Below are 17,676 nucleotides of genomic sequence, written 5' to 3'. Positions count from 1 at the left end.
TAGAGAAAAGGAGAGTTTTTATAAATACATGCAAAACCACATTCATTTTTTAAATCCAAATTAATAAATTAAATAAAATATAATCTTATAAAGATAAGATACAAGTTAGAAAAGCATTTCATCCAAGCATGAAAATTGTTAAACAAAATGTTTTACTATAGGCCTTAAAAATAAAGGTACAAGATTCAATTTGAAATTTATTTATCTTCAAGGTGCACTTTTATACATTTTACAAAGTAAGGTATTAAAATGTTATACCTTACTTTGTAAAAATTATAAAAGTGCACTTTGAAGATAAACAAATTTCAAATTGAATCTCGTACCTTTATTTTTAAGGCCTATAGTAAAAAGATTTCGTTTAACAATTTTCATGCCTTGGATAAAATGCTTTTCTAACTTGTAATACATTGATTACATCTCATATGATAGCATATGTGCAATACTAATCTAATCCATCCTCTCTCTATATCAGTGTCTGTGTGTCTGTCTGTCTGTCTGTCTCACACTCAAACATATATAAAGCAATTGATTAACATGAAAAATATATTTTCGATAATAATACAAACCTCCCAGCATAGAAAAAGCTCTACTCAGTTAAGAACAACGACTTATATAATCAATATATCTATAAAAGTGAAATTGTCTGTGTGTTTGTGTGTATGTGTGTGTACATTTTCCTACCAATCTATTCTGTCAATTTTCAGTCTACAGACTTGAGATTTGAGATAAGTGGTACTGGGATTGGGAAAATCTTTTACATCGGTTTTAGGCCCAAAATCTGGCTGTCAAGGGGTCAAAGTTCAACGATTTGACCTTTGAAAACTCTACCAAACTCCTCCGCCAATTTTGAGTCTAAGCACTTGAAATTTTAGATGTAGGTTACACGGATAAAACTTTTTAATTTGATTTGAGCCCAAAACAATAAATGTTAATGGGTCAAAATTGGGGCCCAAGCTGAAAAAAATGACTTCTACGTTCTCTACTAAATTACTCAACCATTTTTATTCTAAACATTTGAAATTTTACATAAAGTGTATTCAGAAATAGAGCAAGTTTTTAATTGGTTCTTGGCCGAAAATTTTGCTGCCAAGTGGTCAAAATTCAAAAGATTTGTCCTTTAGGGTCTCTAGCAAACTATTTAGCCAATTTTGGGTCTAAACACTTGAAATTTTACATAAAGTGTATTCAGACATGCAGCAAGTTTTTTTTAATTAGTTTTCAGGCGAAAATTTGACTGCCAAGAGGTCAAAGTTGGAAGAGTTGACCTTTGCAGACTCTACCAAACTGCTCCGCCAATTTTGGGTCTAAACACTTGAAATTTTAGATGTAGGTTAACTAGACATGAGTCAATTTTTTTAATATATATATATACATATGCACATAAAGTTAGGAACAGTACAGAGTGCCAAGCAGAAAAGTTAATAGGGAACTTTATTACATTATCAGGTCAATAAGGATTTACGGAAGAAATCTCTTTAGGCCATGGAATTTCGAAGCTTAATCTTATTTTTATATACACACACACGCACACACACACACACACACACACACACACACACACACACACATATATATATATATATATATATTTAAACAGGCATTGTTAAAGACAACAGAAACTTCTGTTTTGTAATACCTTTTTTTTAGGTTTTCATTTTTTCTCGATTTTTTAACTTTTAATGTTTCGTGTACTCATTTACACATTATCAGGAATTTGTGTGAGAGGCTTGCTGTGAATTGTGGGTAGATTTATTTAAATAGCAGTTGGGTTGCGAGTGGAGGTGCGAGTAAGGGTCAGTGGGTCTGCTGGTCCGGTGGAGAGGTTAGTATCATGGGGAACGGGAGAACGTGCCAGTTCTAGGGTCAGTGGCAGGAACGGGTTGAGTGTGAATGGGACCTGATTTAGGGTAGGTTTTTGCGTTTTTATATAAATAGCTTCCAAGATTTTTAGCCTCTTAACATTTATTTTGTGGTGTAGTATTTTTGTGTTGTTGATTAAAATTTCTCTGAAAATCGAGAGGGACAGTGATGTATTTTATGTAAGTGTTGGAATATGACACTAGATTCAAAATTATGGCAGGTAAGGCGGCGGGATAATGTGGTAATGGAATGTCCGACGTAACTATTAGTTGCATTATAGGAATTACATTCTTCCAAAGGGCATTTGAACTGATAAATGACGTTGATACATTCAAGTGGTTTTAGATGAGGACTGTTTTTAATAACTAAGTTTTAGGTTAAAAATTTTTTTTATAGAAAATGATGAATATAATGTTATTGTTGTCAACGTGGAGATATATCTATGAATTATGTCTTTTATAGCGACTTCTTCTAACTTAAAACCGGATGCATTTGAAAAAATTTGGAAACCACCGAACTGGATGAACTTAAAACAAAAACTCATGACATAGAACTCCAGCATCGACTAAACGATGTAGTCAACACCTTCGAACTTTAAATAAACAAATGCCGCCCAAATATGCGCAATATATATATATATATATATATATATATATATATATATATATATATATATATATATATATATATATTGAAAAATATACATATATATTGGTGTTGAATGTAACCGTAGGCGTCACCAATTGCAAGGTCACCGATGTTTTTACGACTTTAGTCTTTTATTACAGTCTATTCTTTACTGGATTTTCCGTTGAGTTTTATGAGTCAGAAAATAATTTGAAGTGACGAATTATGAAAAGAAAAGCAAAAACAAAACAACAAGTCATAGGATCGGCAAATTTCCTTGACAAAGATCTGAATTGTTACATAAAAAATCAAACGTAGAATAGACACAATACTAAGTCTTATCATATAGAATATGCCACATTTTATTTTATACCAACGTTATTGATTGATTCTGGCTTAGTACTATATCTTATCTCAACGATTCCCTTCTAAATTGAAATGGATATGTAAAGAGATTATAATTAAGTGCATGTAATCTTACAAGAAATAAATATAATAGGGAGGTGTATAGCATGAGATTTCATTTAAATTCCAGTATTCGACACTTTCAAGACGCATGGGAACTGCATCAGCTGATTTCACAACGCTTTTTTCTTTTTACTAAAAAGTGAACATCTACTAATGCTAAAAACCCATTTGAAGATTAGGGTTTACAATATGGATAGATTGACAAATGAATGGTGATGAATACTATGAGGAGATTTAAAAGAATCAAATATCACAAACTTCAAACTACAGTTGACACAGAAAATAGCATTTTTCACATTGTCAAAAATATTGCTGATGAGATGCGGAGAGTAAAGGAAAAATAAAGGCGCAGCCTCAAAACTGTTGTTCTACACCCCCTATTCATTTCTTGTAAGAATTATATTTCAGTAATAAATTTATATATATATGATGCTCATACTTTCGCTACACAGATGAAGACTGAAGGATCGGTCGAAAATTATGTACTTATAAAAAAAGTTTTTTAAAATTTTTTTTAAATATTATTTTGTATTCCTGCACGTCACCAATTGAAAACGAATAAAGAAAAGTTATAAGCTTTTATACTTTTCGTATTCTTTTTTATACATTTCCATTCACACACACACACACACACACACACACACACACACACACACACACACACACACACACACACACACACACACACATATATATTAAGGAGATTAGAACAACAGTTTAAAGAGGTAAGTTTATTTTAATGTATTAGTAAATGCATTAATACAATTAAAATAAAACAGTGCTTGTTGTAATGTAGATATATAATAAGCTCGATAGGTATAGATATGCTAGAGCTATTTTAATATTGAGAAAAATGATTCATAATTTATAATTAAAAATCGTTTTTTTGGCCTGTTACAATCATGTCATAATACACATTTTCTATAACTTATCGAGGATCGGTATTTCCTTTCCTCTTACTTCACTATACTATAGGTAATTATATAAAAAATAAACATAATAATAATAATATAAATAGATTAGTAAATGTATGTTAAATACGTGCGTATTTATATTTAAAATATACTTACAAAGTTATCAACTCTGGAAAGCTGCTTTCAATTTCAGCCCAAAGTTCTGGATGCTGTGTACAATGCAGCGTAAAATCCATACTGACTTCAATTTCTCCTCTTTGAAAGCAAAAAAGAAGACATTTTAATTGCGTTAATACCTAAGTATTCAACCATTGATAGGACATTCACCAAAATAAATGCAACACTAATAATAACAAGTTACTCTGTAATCGGATTGCATATTTCTTTTCTTTGTGATTATTTTGTGCAAACAAGAGGCCGGCCACAAAGATCAAGGCGGCAAGGATGTGAAGAGTTTGAATGTAAAACGCGATGAATCCAATTTTGTTTAAATTGAAAAATTAAACAATAAAGGGGCGAACATATCAAACTTCGACTAAAAACTGATTTTAATTCCAAGCAAATTAAACTGATATGACATTATATGAACCACGATTTGAGGTTTAATAGCGCGTTGAAATGCAACATGGCCTGTAGGCAATAATTGATGAAAATCATATTGTTGGGTTTGGAAAGCCTAAAGGTGTTTGATATTCCTATGTAGGTTTTTATCGTCCACATTTTCTTTAAAAATGGAATCGGCCGATTTCATCTAAGAGCGTTAAAATACACTTTCTCGGCCTTCGGACTAGGATAAAAATAAAATATATTTTCAAGAATTGGAGATATTTAATGTAAGTGTCTAGTGTAAATGTGTCTAGTGTAAATGTGGTATTCTGGTGGCGACAATGATTCAAGCTAAAAGTCGAAAAGACAGATGATGTCCAAGAAACACTCTCCTCCGCACAATTTTGACATCCATGGGCGTAATTTGTTCAAATGCAATTTATATTCTTTGCAAACAAATAATTAAAAATGTAATATATGTTTTGTTCAAAGATGGTACCAAAATACTGTAAGATCTGTGTTCACGCCGGAGGTCCATGAAATGGTAATATTTTTTTAAGTACGACCGCAGTATAGAACAGATGAAGCAAACAATTGTGTGATTCCCACGGATTCTTCAAAGTTCAAATAAATAATAGTTTTAATGAACGTTGCGAATTAAATTTCGAAGGATAGTTAATTCAATCTCCGAATTGTTAAATTAAAATTGAGGAAAAGTTCGAATAATGGACGTCCACACAGAGAAAAGACGATAAATATGGCATAATAAGTTCGGAAGATAAAAAGAAGGAAATTAAATAAGCCAAATGAAATAAGAAATATTCATTAAAATTGCTTTTATTACCTTATTTTGTCGAGCCACCTATTTTGACGACTGCTGTAATTGGCACGGCCACTGTGTCTAGTCTCTCACAAAATGTCCGATAAAATATATGGGTTAGTTCGATATAATATATGGGTTAGTTCGATAAAATATATGGGTTAGTTCGAAAAATACATCTACTTGCAGATAAAAGTGAACGCGCGCGTGTGTGTGTGTACATTTTCCTTCACAATAACTCTGTTAATTTTCAGTCTACAGACTCGAAATTTAATATACAGGGTACTGAGATTTAGGAAAATCTATGTGATCGGTTTTCTGTTAAGGGGTCAAAGTTCAACGATTTGACCTTTGATAACCAAACTCCTCCGACAATTTTGGGTCTAAACAATTGAAATTTTAGATATAGGTTCCTTATCTAACTTAATAACTTTATTTGAGCCTAAAACGATAAATGTTAAAGGGTCATAATAGGGATCAAAGTTAAAAAAAATGACCTCTGCGGTCTTTACCAAATTACTCAATTTTTTGTCTAAACATTTGAAATTTTACATAAAGAGTATTCAGAGATAAGGCAAGCTTTTTAATCGGTTGGGTCGAAAATTTGAGCTACTAACATATAAATGTATGTATGTATGTTGGCATGTCTGCCTAAAACTTTCGACAGAGGCGACGGATTTTCACAAGATTAGTATCGTTTTGAAACTCGACCCTTCAAACGACAAATACCGGAAAATTGGCTAGAAACATTAATTTCTTCACCCTCAACTGGCCACTTTTCAACAGGGAGGGGCGCTTTTTTTACCGATATTTTTGAAAGTCATCCCCTCTTTTCGATTGTATAGCCTTAAATAAAACCTACGTCACTTTCGGTTTGCCGATGGTCGTAACAGCAAAGACGTCACGTTTTTCCCCGTTTTTTCCTCCTTCGCGGTACAGGTTCGAGCCTGCCTTCATACTACAACTTTTTTTTTTTTTGCTCAACACACACTTCCAAATACCCGGGCAACGCCGGGCTGAAATGCTAGTATATCTATAAAAGTGAAAATGTCTCTGTGAGTGTGTGTGTGTGTGTTTGTCTGTCTGTCTGTCTGTCTGTGTACACTTTCCTACCAAATAACTCTGTCAATTTTTGGTCTACAGACTCAAGATGTGACAAAAGGGGTATTGAGCTTTGGGAAAATCTTTTTAATCGGTTTTCGGTCAGGAATTTTACTGTTAAGGGATCAAAGTTCAACCATTTGACATTTGAGAATTCTACTAAACTCCTCCGCCAATTTTGGGTCTAAACACTTGAAATTTTAGATATAAGTTTCTTGGACATGGATCTAACTTTATAACTTGATTTAAGCCCAAAACAATCTTAAAGGGTCATAATTGGGGTTAAAGTTAAAAAAAATTGACGTCTGGGGTCTCTACCAACTTTTTTCTATTGGTAATTATGGAAGCATCATCATACATATTCACACTTTTTAATATATACATATGAACATAAAGTTATGAACATAAAGTTATGAACATAAAGTTATGAACATAAAGTTATGAACAGTACATAAAGCCCGAGCAAAGCCGGGCGGACCTGCTAGTATATAATAAATCAGTCATATAGTGTAATGCACGCGACTTGTGAGACATCTAAGAGTGTTGAGATATACGAGATTCAATGATTGGTTAAGCAGCATCATATCTTAGGAGATGAAGATTGAAATGATTCAGTCGAAAGTACTCGATAGAAAACAAAAATAAAACAAAACACTTACACATACGACAATTCGACAAAAATACAAGATGGATTATCCGAAAAAATACAAGCTAACCAAAACGTGGTATACAATAACGTTTTTCTCTCTTTCTAACCTCCATTCCCTTTCTGTATATATATATATATATATATATATATATATATATATATATATATATATATATATATATATAAACAAATGATTAATAAAACGTTAAAAAACATCTCGAAGAAGAGTTAAAAACATATTTAATTTTAAAAAGGAAGCAGAAGATAAGTGAATAGTCCTTAATCCGCGGTGTTTCGAAGAAATACTCTCCTTCTCATCAGAGGGCAGGAATTAGCAAAATGCGGGATCGGATTTTGCATGTAAAAGTATTTAATGAAACTACAAGTACGTCACAGATCTTACTTGGTTAAAAAAAAGGGCGAGGTAAGGGGAATAGGAGGTAAAAGAAAAAAATGATAAAAAGATTTCACATGAATGGATAGTCCGGTGAAGGGTAAAAAAATCCAAGAATGGTATAATCCAAACACGGTCGAATTAAAAATTTCAATCCAACAGGTAAGTTCCAAAGGAATCGCGTAACTGGAAGATGGTCCAAAATGATCCAAAAGGCAGAATTGCTTGGAAAAAATCACGAATGGAATGAGTTCAAAATCATTAAAAGAAAAGTTCAAATGTGCAAAAAAAAAAAAAAAAAAGCACTGGAGACAATATTTAAAACATGTCTGCCAACGCCGGAAGAATCAAGTAAATTAAGGCTTAAAAAAAAAAACGAAAAAAAAAAAAAACCGGAAAAACGGTGAAAATTTAAATTTGAAAAAGCAAGGTCAAAATGACCCAGACAAAAAGCGCGAAATTTAGCGTTAATAATTAGGTCAACTTAAATACGCACGTGAAAGTCCCAGAATGAAATTAAGAAACACGAGTCAGTGAAACAGGTAAATGGTTAAGTTTATGAAATGGAGCGTCTATTATATAAAGAAAAGTAAAAAAGTGAATAAGTAAATAAAAAATAAAACAATAAAGAAATAAAAAATAAATGAATAAAAATGAAAATAAATAAATTAAAAATTGAAAATTAAAAATTAAAAAGTTAAAAAAAATTAAAAAAAACCTATACATACATATTATTATTTTATACATATTTTATTTCTCTATATACATATATACACACATACATATATGTATACATATATATATATATATACATATATATATATATATATACACATACACATACATACACATACATACATACAGACACACAAATGCACACATACATATACATACACACACGCATATACATATATATACATATATGCATACATATACAATAAACACACACATATATACACACACACATATATATATACAAACACACACACGTATGCATACATATATACATATCCAAAAACATATACAACATAAACACAAATACATACATACATACATACAATTTAAGGGGAGGGAATGGCCAGTATCTACAAACTCCGTAATAAGGCAAATAAATGTGTATGTAAATGCATATAATAAAATATAAGTAAACAAATACATAGAATAAAAAAGAGTAGGCTGATGTATATATTTAATCAATAGGTATACTTATGCAATAAAACGGAGACAGCAGATGGGAAACCGGCCAAAGTAATAAAGAAAAACAAATAAAATGAAAAATATAAAAAGCTTAGAAGGTAAGATAAAAAAAATTATGGGGAAAGATATATATTTTTGAAGGGTTAACTTAATAGCTATGTAATTTCAAATTTACCATATTTAAATTTGGACATATGTTTGCAATAGGAGATCAGTTCGTTTTTAGAGTTTATTATATTACTAATTTGAGGGGAGGTGATAATAGTTATAGCTTCAGATGTACAGAGGTGACAAGACTTAGATCCTGGAGTATAAGACTTAACTTTTTTTGGGATGATCCATTTAATTGAAAAGTGGGTATTGGCAGAATTAAGCTTTTTAACCAGTGTAGTTAGAGAAGTTCCCTGGTTATTATTTGAATTTTGGTTATTGAAAGAAGAAGTGTGGTTTGAAATTCTTTTCTTTATTAAAGTTGAAGTAGCACCAATATATATATATATATATATATATATATATATATATATATATATATATATATATATATATTTAAATAAATATTTAAAAAATATTTTTTAAAGTTGTACCTACAAACACTGATGATTGCATGCTTATGAAATCAGCAGTGTAGGGACTGATAATTACTGATGATAGTTGATTCGAACTCAGTCCACAAAATCACGATTTTGCAAGCTAGGGCTTTCCCCCAAATCCCTGGCAACTAATCTATGAGTGTCATGTAATTGAACGTTCAGAATAGGAAATCAGAGAATCCAACAGCAAAAAATTGATGCGTATAATATTTAAAATTGATTTTCCATAATATGTGTGTCGGGTATTAAATTGTTTTTGTTTTGTTTACTTTATTTGTGCAGATATCATTAAACAAGCGATTATTTAGTTTGGTGTCACAAAGTGCAAACTTATTTGCTGCAAAGATTTGGATGATTTGTACAATTTCTGCTTTAACATATGACTCAAGAAATGGCAGAAACACTCGAGAGGAAGATGATCTCCAATCTGTAGTGGAATGGCGACAAAAGTGGTTGGTCGCGTTCAATGCTGCCAAGACTAAACTAGTTTCATTCAATAATTACAAGAAACCCTCTCTACCACCCATAGCAATGGCCAACGACTCTTTATCTGAGAGTCCATCTTTCAAACTCCTTGGCCTAACGTTCACAGGAAACATGAGTTGGAACAATTACATTGAAGGCATTGCCAGGGCCGCTGCAAGAAAGGTGGGCTCTCTCTACCGTGCTAGAAAACTACTAACACCCGAAAGTATTCTGTACCTCTATAAGGCCACCATTCGCCCATGTATGGAGTATTGCTGCCACATCTGGGCTGGTGCATCTGCTACTAGTCTCTCGCTCCTTGACAAGGTTCAAAAGAGAGTCGCAAACCTGATAGGCCCTGAACTGGCATCTAAGCTTCAGCCTCTGTCCCATCGACGAAATGTTGCATCCCTCTGCCTGTTCTACAAGTATTTTAGTGGTGAATGCTCTGACGAACTGCAATCACTTGTGCCCCCACGACGCGAGCACCCTCGACAAACCCGACAGGCTACTAGATCCCACCCCACACTGTAGAGATCCCTAGATGTAAAAGATCTTTTTACTCCAATAGTTTCTTCCCCAGAACCGCAAGACTCTGGAATTCCATTCCAGGTCCCTGCTTCCCCAACAGTACTGACGTGCAGAAGTTCAAGTGTAACGTGAACCGACACCTTGCTGCCCAAATCCCTACATAGTACCCCAGTAGTTGTTGCCCCTGATAGTAGCCCCCTACACCAAAGTGGCAATTTGCCTTGTTTGGGGTGAAAATGTAATAAAAAAAAAAAAAGTGGTGCAAGACGATGTCCATGCTAGTCAGTCACTGTCATGAGTTTACTTTTATGATATTCTTTGAAGAACCACGCAATAAATAATGGCCTATTTAGTAATATTATGCAGTTTAGTAACGTCTGTTTATTATTATTATTGACGAAAGTTATAACATTAACACAATCTTAGTTTAACAGGCATTAATAGTTCAGAGTACTTCAGAAAGTTCCTATTACGTTGAATGTGGTCTGTGTGAGAAGTTGGGCAGACATGTTGGTTTTGCGTATGAAAAGATGCGTGTGATAATGTGCACTTTCGGAAGATTAGAAGATCGCGGGCGTATGTATGCGTGCGTTTGTTTGGTCGTGTATATATGCGTAAACTTGTATGTGCGTTATACTTCAGGAATATTTCTTGCAAAACTTGCCACCGGCTTTCGCTCTGGAGGTTTATGCATAATTTATGGACGTTCTACTTTTAGCTGTTTTTCTCTTTATTCCGAATTCACGCCTTCTGGCGTGAATTCGGAATAAAGAGAAAAATCTCACATCGTTCAACTGAAAGCCTTTACGTCTACACATCTGTTCACATACGCGCCTTTTGGCACATAACCTAATTATTTCAAGGACAATCGGTCTAGGTCACGATGACGAAACTTTTTTCTTTATTTTAGTTGTATCTTTGAAATCATTCTTACCGTCATTACAAATCTTTAACTGGTAATGGAAGCATCACGCCAGTCACGCTATCCCTAAGTGAAAAAACGCTTCAAAATAATCTTTCTTCCTCGACCGCTTGCAAACGAGATCTTTCTACAGATTTCGATTACGCACATTTTGGATTTTTAATTAGGATCTATTTGTCGACATTGTAAATCCGACTACTTGTTATGAAAACATCGATTCTCATGATCATTTCGCCATTGGAAACATCTAACTATTGCATAACCCTTCTTCTAGATGTTTAATTTATTTTTTCATTCTTCATTTCTTTTTTCAATTTTATGAACTCTTTACACTATTTTTTGCATATATGACTAGTTTTCATATAATGCAGTTTCAACTTATGCTAGCATCAGTAAATTCATAGCTTCGCTATAATATTCATTTGCTAATATCTTTCTTCTGATGAAAAGAACGCATTCTTTGAAACCTCTCGGATTATAGGACTCTTAATTTAAATAATTATATATATATATATATATATATATATATATATATATATATATATATATATATATATATATATAGTAGAAAATAACCGTTCCAGAACGGATAAAATCAATTCTCCTAACAGAACAGTTTTGCATCATTTTTATACTCCAGTACAAAAATAACATCAATATATAATATACTATATATCTAGAATCCTTATGGAAATTTTGATTAAAGTAAATAATGCGATTTTGGTTCCAGAAAATGTCTAAAATTGAAAGCTAAAGCTTAAGGGGTTTAAGACGAAAATCTTGATGTTAATTAATTTTGACACACATATACAATATTCAAATTTTCATATTATGCACATCTCCTAAAACCGCTTTAAATTAAACAAAGTAACTTAAATTTGAAGAATATTTATGAATTGATGTCTGATACCATATTGTTAAAATTTGTCAAAAATCATATATTTTCCTGGGAACGCTTCAATGCTCTTTGCATTAAACAAAATATAACCATAACGATGCCTCACGCTTAGCTGTTATGTTCTATAATTCATTACTTCATTAATTAGTTCATTACTGAATCTTATACATATCAATAGCATATACAAAAACCTAACTTAATATGTAGTAAATATAATAATAGTTAAATACCTAAATATAACCAAATAAAATTAAAATGCATGTTTCTCTAATATATATATATATATATATATGTATATATATATATATGTATATATATATATATATATATCAAATAAGATACTTGTTATATTTAACACTTAAAAGCCAAATAACAACGCGAATATTTTTTTTTAACCTTTTATCTTTATTTTTAAAGAGAGAGATATATTTCGGAGACATACACTCCTTTTTCAATCTGTATATATATATATATATATATATATATATATATATATATATATATATATAAAAGATAAAAAATAGATATATTAAAAGTCTGGGTAGGTTTATCCATTAAAGGCGTTGAGTGAAATTTGAAAATCAAATAAAAGACGTGTTATATTTAACACTTTAAAGCCAAATAACAACTTTATATATATATATATATCTTTAAAAATAAACATTTGTTTATTTCATAATATATATATATATATATATATATATATATATATATATATATACATTGAAAAATGAGTGTATATTTCCGAAATATATCTCTCTCTTTAAAAATAAACATTCGTTTATTTTATAAAGATTTAAAAAACAAAAAAAATCGCGTTGTTATTTGGCTTTAAAATGTTAAATATAACACGTCTCTTATTTGATTTTCAAATTTCACTCAACGACTTTAATGGATAAACCTACACAGACTTTCAAATCACGCGCGACCACACGTAATTATCTGACTACAGAAAAATCACAGCTAACATCAAGTGGACTTAACTTAAAATTCTTCCATTAAACACCATGACAAAGAATAAGAGGAATATATATATATATATATATATATATATATATATATATATATATAGATTGAAAAAGGAGTGTATATCTACGAAATATATCTCTCTCTTTAAAAATAAACATTCGTTTATTTTATAAAGGTTAAAAAAACAAAAAAAATCGCGTTGTTATTTGGCTTTAAAAGTGTTAAATATAACACGTCTTTTATTTGATTTTCAAATTTCACTCAACGCCGTTAATGGATAAACCTACCCAGACTTTTAATATATATATATATATATATATATATATATATATATATATATATATATATATATATATATATATATATATATATATATAGATATATAGTATTTGTACAAGAGGAAAATATATCGATAATAGAAATATTTATACTGATGCATATAAATTTATTGGTCAATTTGCAACAAGAGAATACAATCCAAAGTGTAAACGTCATGAAAGCTCTTCATGCCAGACATTTCGAAACCTAACGCTTTTTATCAGAAGAGGTGGGGATGTGCTAGGTAACGAAATTTGAATGCAACGTCTAGCAATAAGCTTATTTGGGGATTTTTTTTGGAGTATACATTGGAGGGGGCAGAGGGTTATGTAGGGGATCATTAGATGATTATGGCATTTTAAATATGCTAGAGTGGTATTTTAACAGGAGTGGGCTATAACATTATGAATTAGGGTTTTAGGAGTAGATATTATATGTAGTTAATTTATTAATTGATTAATCTATTAGGATAAAATAACAGTTCATTATGCTAAGCTATACATGTAAAAAAAGACTAAAAGAATGTAAATTGATCAATAAATATGTATACATCAGTATATATATATATATATATATATATATATATATATATATATATATATATATATATATATACTAGACTACCCGTGACCTGTTGGGTCAGTATGTAATATTAGCTATGCAATTAATGTATGAGCGTGACACTTGTGACGTAAAGAACTTAGTTTTTTCTGACATAACAGAAACATTTGTATGAAAGTATATTAAAATGAAAAAAAGAATATAGATAATTTCAATGGGTCGTTCTGTTTATACTTGTTTATTTAAAAAATATATACTTACAGTCATTGAATTATAAGTAGTTTGCCATACTTATAGGTAAATGTGCACTAAACAGATACCATAATACTTAAAGTTAAATCCAAATTTTGATATATCTTTTAATTTAAACGCGAAAAAAACAAACCCATTTAGGACGCTGAAAACGTACAGACTAAAACAATACGCCTTAATGTCGCGTTGATTATGCATTAGTAATGCAAATTAAAATAAAACATATTTTCGAGGTTATTTATGTTGATAGTGGAGAAGAAAATGTATGAATGTTTTTTAAGAAAAGTTTATTAAAATGGAGAATAAATAAAAAAAAAATGAAAGCGGTGGGTAAATCGCTGTTGTAAAACGCTATTATGGTTGCCAACGGGTTAAAGTAGATTTAACTGTGAGAAAATTGCGTTAAAATAACCGAAACGTAATACGAAAATGAACGACGTAAAAAAAATGCAGAAAGTATTAATAATTGTTTATTTGGATAATTTAAACGCGACCCCCCCCCCAAAAAAAACAATTGGGACGTTTAAAGCGTAAATAGTAAAACAATACATTTTATTGTCACGTTGATTATTTCTTTATGTACGCATGCGCAACCGGAACCGGATGTTGGGTCACAACACCCGTTACAAGGTCATTTGAGTTTAATTATATATATATATATTATATATATATATATATATATATATATATATATATGTTATCAGTATTTCTTTTCCTCTTATATTTAAGCACTACCTTCATGTCAGACTTTTCTGTTATATCGAAAAGTCTCCATTTAAAGACACCTTATATACTTCTTTGGGTCACTTTATATATATATATATATATATATATATATATATATATATATATATATATATATATATATATAGACTGGTAGTAATCGTGACACCCTGCACTGAAGAATCCCGAAAGGATGAAACACTAGTGTCTGTAGGTATTTAATTATTATAGTAAAAAAATAATTATGACAGCCCCTTTAAGAAATTCGTTTCTTATCGTTGAGCACTTTCCGTTGAATTAAAAGTCGGTCAATTTAGCTCTTATGCGTAGATCATCGTATAACGATTTGATCACTGTCTGTCTGACGTAATGAACATTTAAATTAAAATGTTTAAAATTCAACGCTATTTCACACGGTTAATAGTAGCCGAATGGATACGGCCTCCGCTAATCGAGCCAGAGATGTCTCGTGTCGCGGGGTTCGAATCGTTCGACTGGTAGTAATCGTGACACCCTGCACTGAAGAATCCCGAAAGGATGAAACACTAGTGTCTGTAGGTATTTAATTATTATAGTAAAAAAAATAATTATATATATATATATATATATATATATATATATATATATATATATATATTAGAAGAGTAAACTTCTGTAACCATCGACGAACGCCTGGCACGTAAGAGTCCCTGTCGACAGACGTAGCAACGACTTCAAACCCCCAGATCAAGATATCTAGCATGTTCGACCGGTGATTAATTGACATACTCTTTCTTAATGGATTTTTGCGTCTCGGATTTGATTATTTTCTGGTCATTCCCTTTTGATGTTCCAACTTAATGGTGTCGATTGGTGCAAAGATTTCAATAGCATACTTGGCTAGCCATCGCCAATATTTTCTTTTTAAGTAACGGTCCACATTTTCACAGAAATTCTAAGGAAACACTTGTGAGTGGTTAGGGGAGACAGCATATATGTTCCTTTTAAACAGCAACAGGTGTGAAATGTTTCGCTTAGTTTATGTTTATTTTATGTGGAAATCATAAAAACCTTACAGTGAGTGAATCTCATTTAACTCATGCCGAGATTATTCGACTTTAACATCCTAATTAGTATTACTAGTTAGTATTACTAATTAGTATTACTAGTTAGTATTACTAATTAGTATTACTAGTTAGTATTACTAATTAGTATTACTAGAGGCATCTGGGGAAATTCCATCATTATATTATTATAGAAGTTTAGTTTGATGTTATTGCACTACTTTTGTTTAACTTGAAACATAGTATTATATAAAAATTGTTGAATTTTGTTTCAAGATATATCTGGCTATGGGAGTCCATCTCTAAAACTATGTAACATATTGTCATTTTACGGATGCTTTGCACGAACGAAGACCTTACGATACTGTATTATTTGGCCACAAGTAGACATTACACTTCATCCTTACCCGAAGAAAGCGTATTTAGTCCGACACACCAACGATATCAGATGAAATTGTTTTGTTTCAATTGCTTATTCAGTATTAGGTCGTTCCCATCTTTTAAAAAAAGTGGAGACTGATATCCTACCTACGACTATGATATTGTCTTAGAGTATTGCTATAAATGTACTATATGCTCTTATTTTTTAATAAATTCTGTATTGCGATGTCTTCGATAAGTATCGATAATCGATTATCGAAAAAAATTCAACGAAAGAAAAAAACAGGCGAGTTCACGCCTTATACAGCCTAACATCACAAGTACATTTGAGAAGTTTTATTACCGCACAAACAAAATGTCCCGACATATAAAATCAACAGCAGGCTCTTTGATATGATAGGGGCGCTTTCGAAATTAATGTTTTAGTTTAGAGCACAATTGAACCACGATACTTGACTTTTGCATTTTAATCTTTATTTAAAGATATATAAAATAATTTTCTAAAATCAAGATTCTTTACAGTGGAAAGTAGTCCCCAATTGCGAGGAGGATTGAAAAATTTCCAAATTTACCGATTTCAATAACAATAAAATATGGAAGTGTAAAACATTCGTTAATCCTAATTTATTCCCGGGTAACGTCAGATTTTCCTGCTGGGATATATACATATAATTCTGATATAAAAATAGATATTGTATATAAGATTCTATATTGATAAAGACTAATAGAGTATTAACATAAGAAAAATTGATCGAAAAATGAAAATACAATACATTGTTATATTATACATACATTATTAATTCATCAAAAGTTAAAAAATAAAACAATTCTATAGAGTTTAAAAAATTAGGGCTTTTTCTTCAGATGAAAATAACTCGTAAAATAAAAGTATAGAATTGCTATGAAATTGCTAGTTATGAGGAAATTGAAAAACTTTGATAATTACAAAGTTAAAAAATATGATTAAAAGTTTTTGATAATTGTAAAGTAAAATGAAAAAAAGATTTAAAACTGGTCGTAGCCTTAATGCACTCTTGTATTAGTATTTAAAGTATGTAAGGATTTTTAAACTCTTTTCGAAATTAATTTTATTAATTCCTGACTTTTTAGTTTAGAAATTCTCGGACTATTGTTTGTCCTTCGACCTTCATCACGCATGTATGTTGTTGTTTCTTTTCCAAACAATAACCGACATGCCTGATGAAGGTCGAAGGACTATCTGACCGAAAAGTTGCATTAATTACACTCAGATGAGAACAATAGTCCAATCAATACAAGTAATATAAACAATCAGTCCTCATCTAAAAAAATGCCACAACCAATTGCACAGTTCCTTCCAAAACCATTATTAAACAATAAAAATTCAGGTTCTTTACTCGACACTGACCCTTCGCTTAAATAAAGTAGTACGCATTTTTATGAGAAAAAAAGTACATGTGCACCGTGA

The 17,676-nt window shown here is 30.9% G+C and overlaps 1 protein-coding gene across 2 annotated transcripts in view; it reads right to left on the bottom strand.

Moving 5' to 3' along the window:
* Positions 1-17,676, bottom strand: part of LOC145246764 (uncharacterized) — a 182,835-nt gene that overhangs the window by 25,166 nt on the left and 139,993 nt on the right. For both annotated transcript variants that reach the window (XM_080108537.1, XM_080108538.1), the window contains one exon: positions 4,026-4,124. In XM_080108537.1, the coding sequence (XP_079964663.1) occupies positions 4,026-4,124 (99 nt within the window). The remainder of the gene's footprint in view (positions 1-4,025; positions 4,125-17,676) is intronic.

This window comes from Euprymna scolopes, chromosome 24 (assembly GCF_053919585.1).
Source record: "Euprymna scolopes isolate OS-2025 chromosome 24, ASM5391958v1, whole genome shotgun sequence".
Taxonomy (NCBI): Eukaryota; Metazoa; Mollusca; class Cephalopoda; order Sepiida; family Sepiolidae; genus Euprymna; species Euprymna scolopes.
The sequence above is the reverse complement of the archived record's forward strand: the minus strand, read 5'-3'. Positions and strand labels throughout refer to the sequence as shown.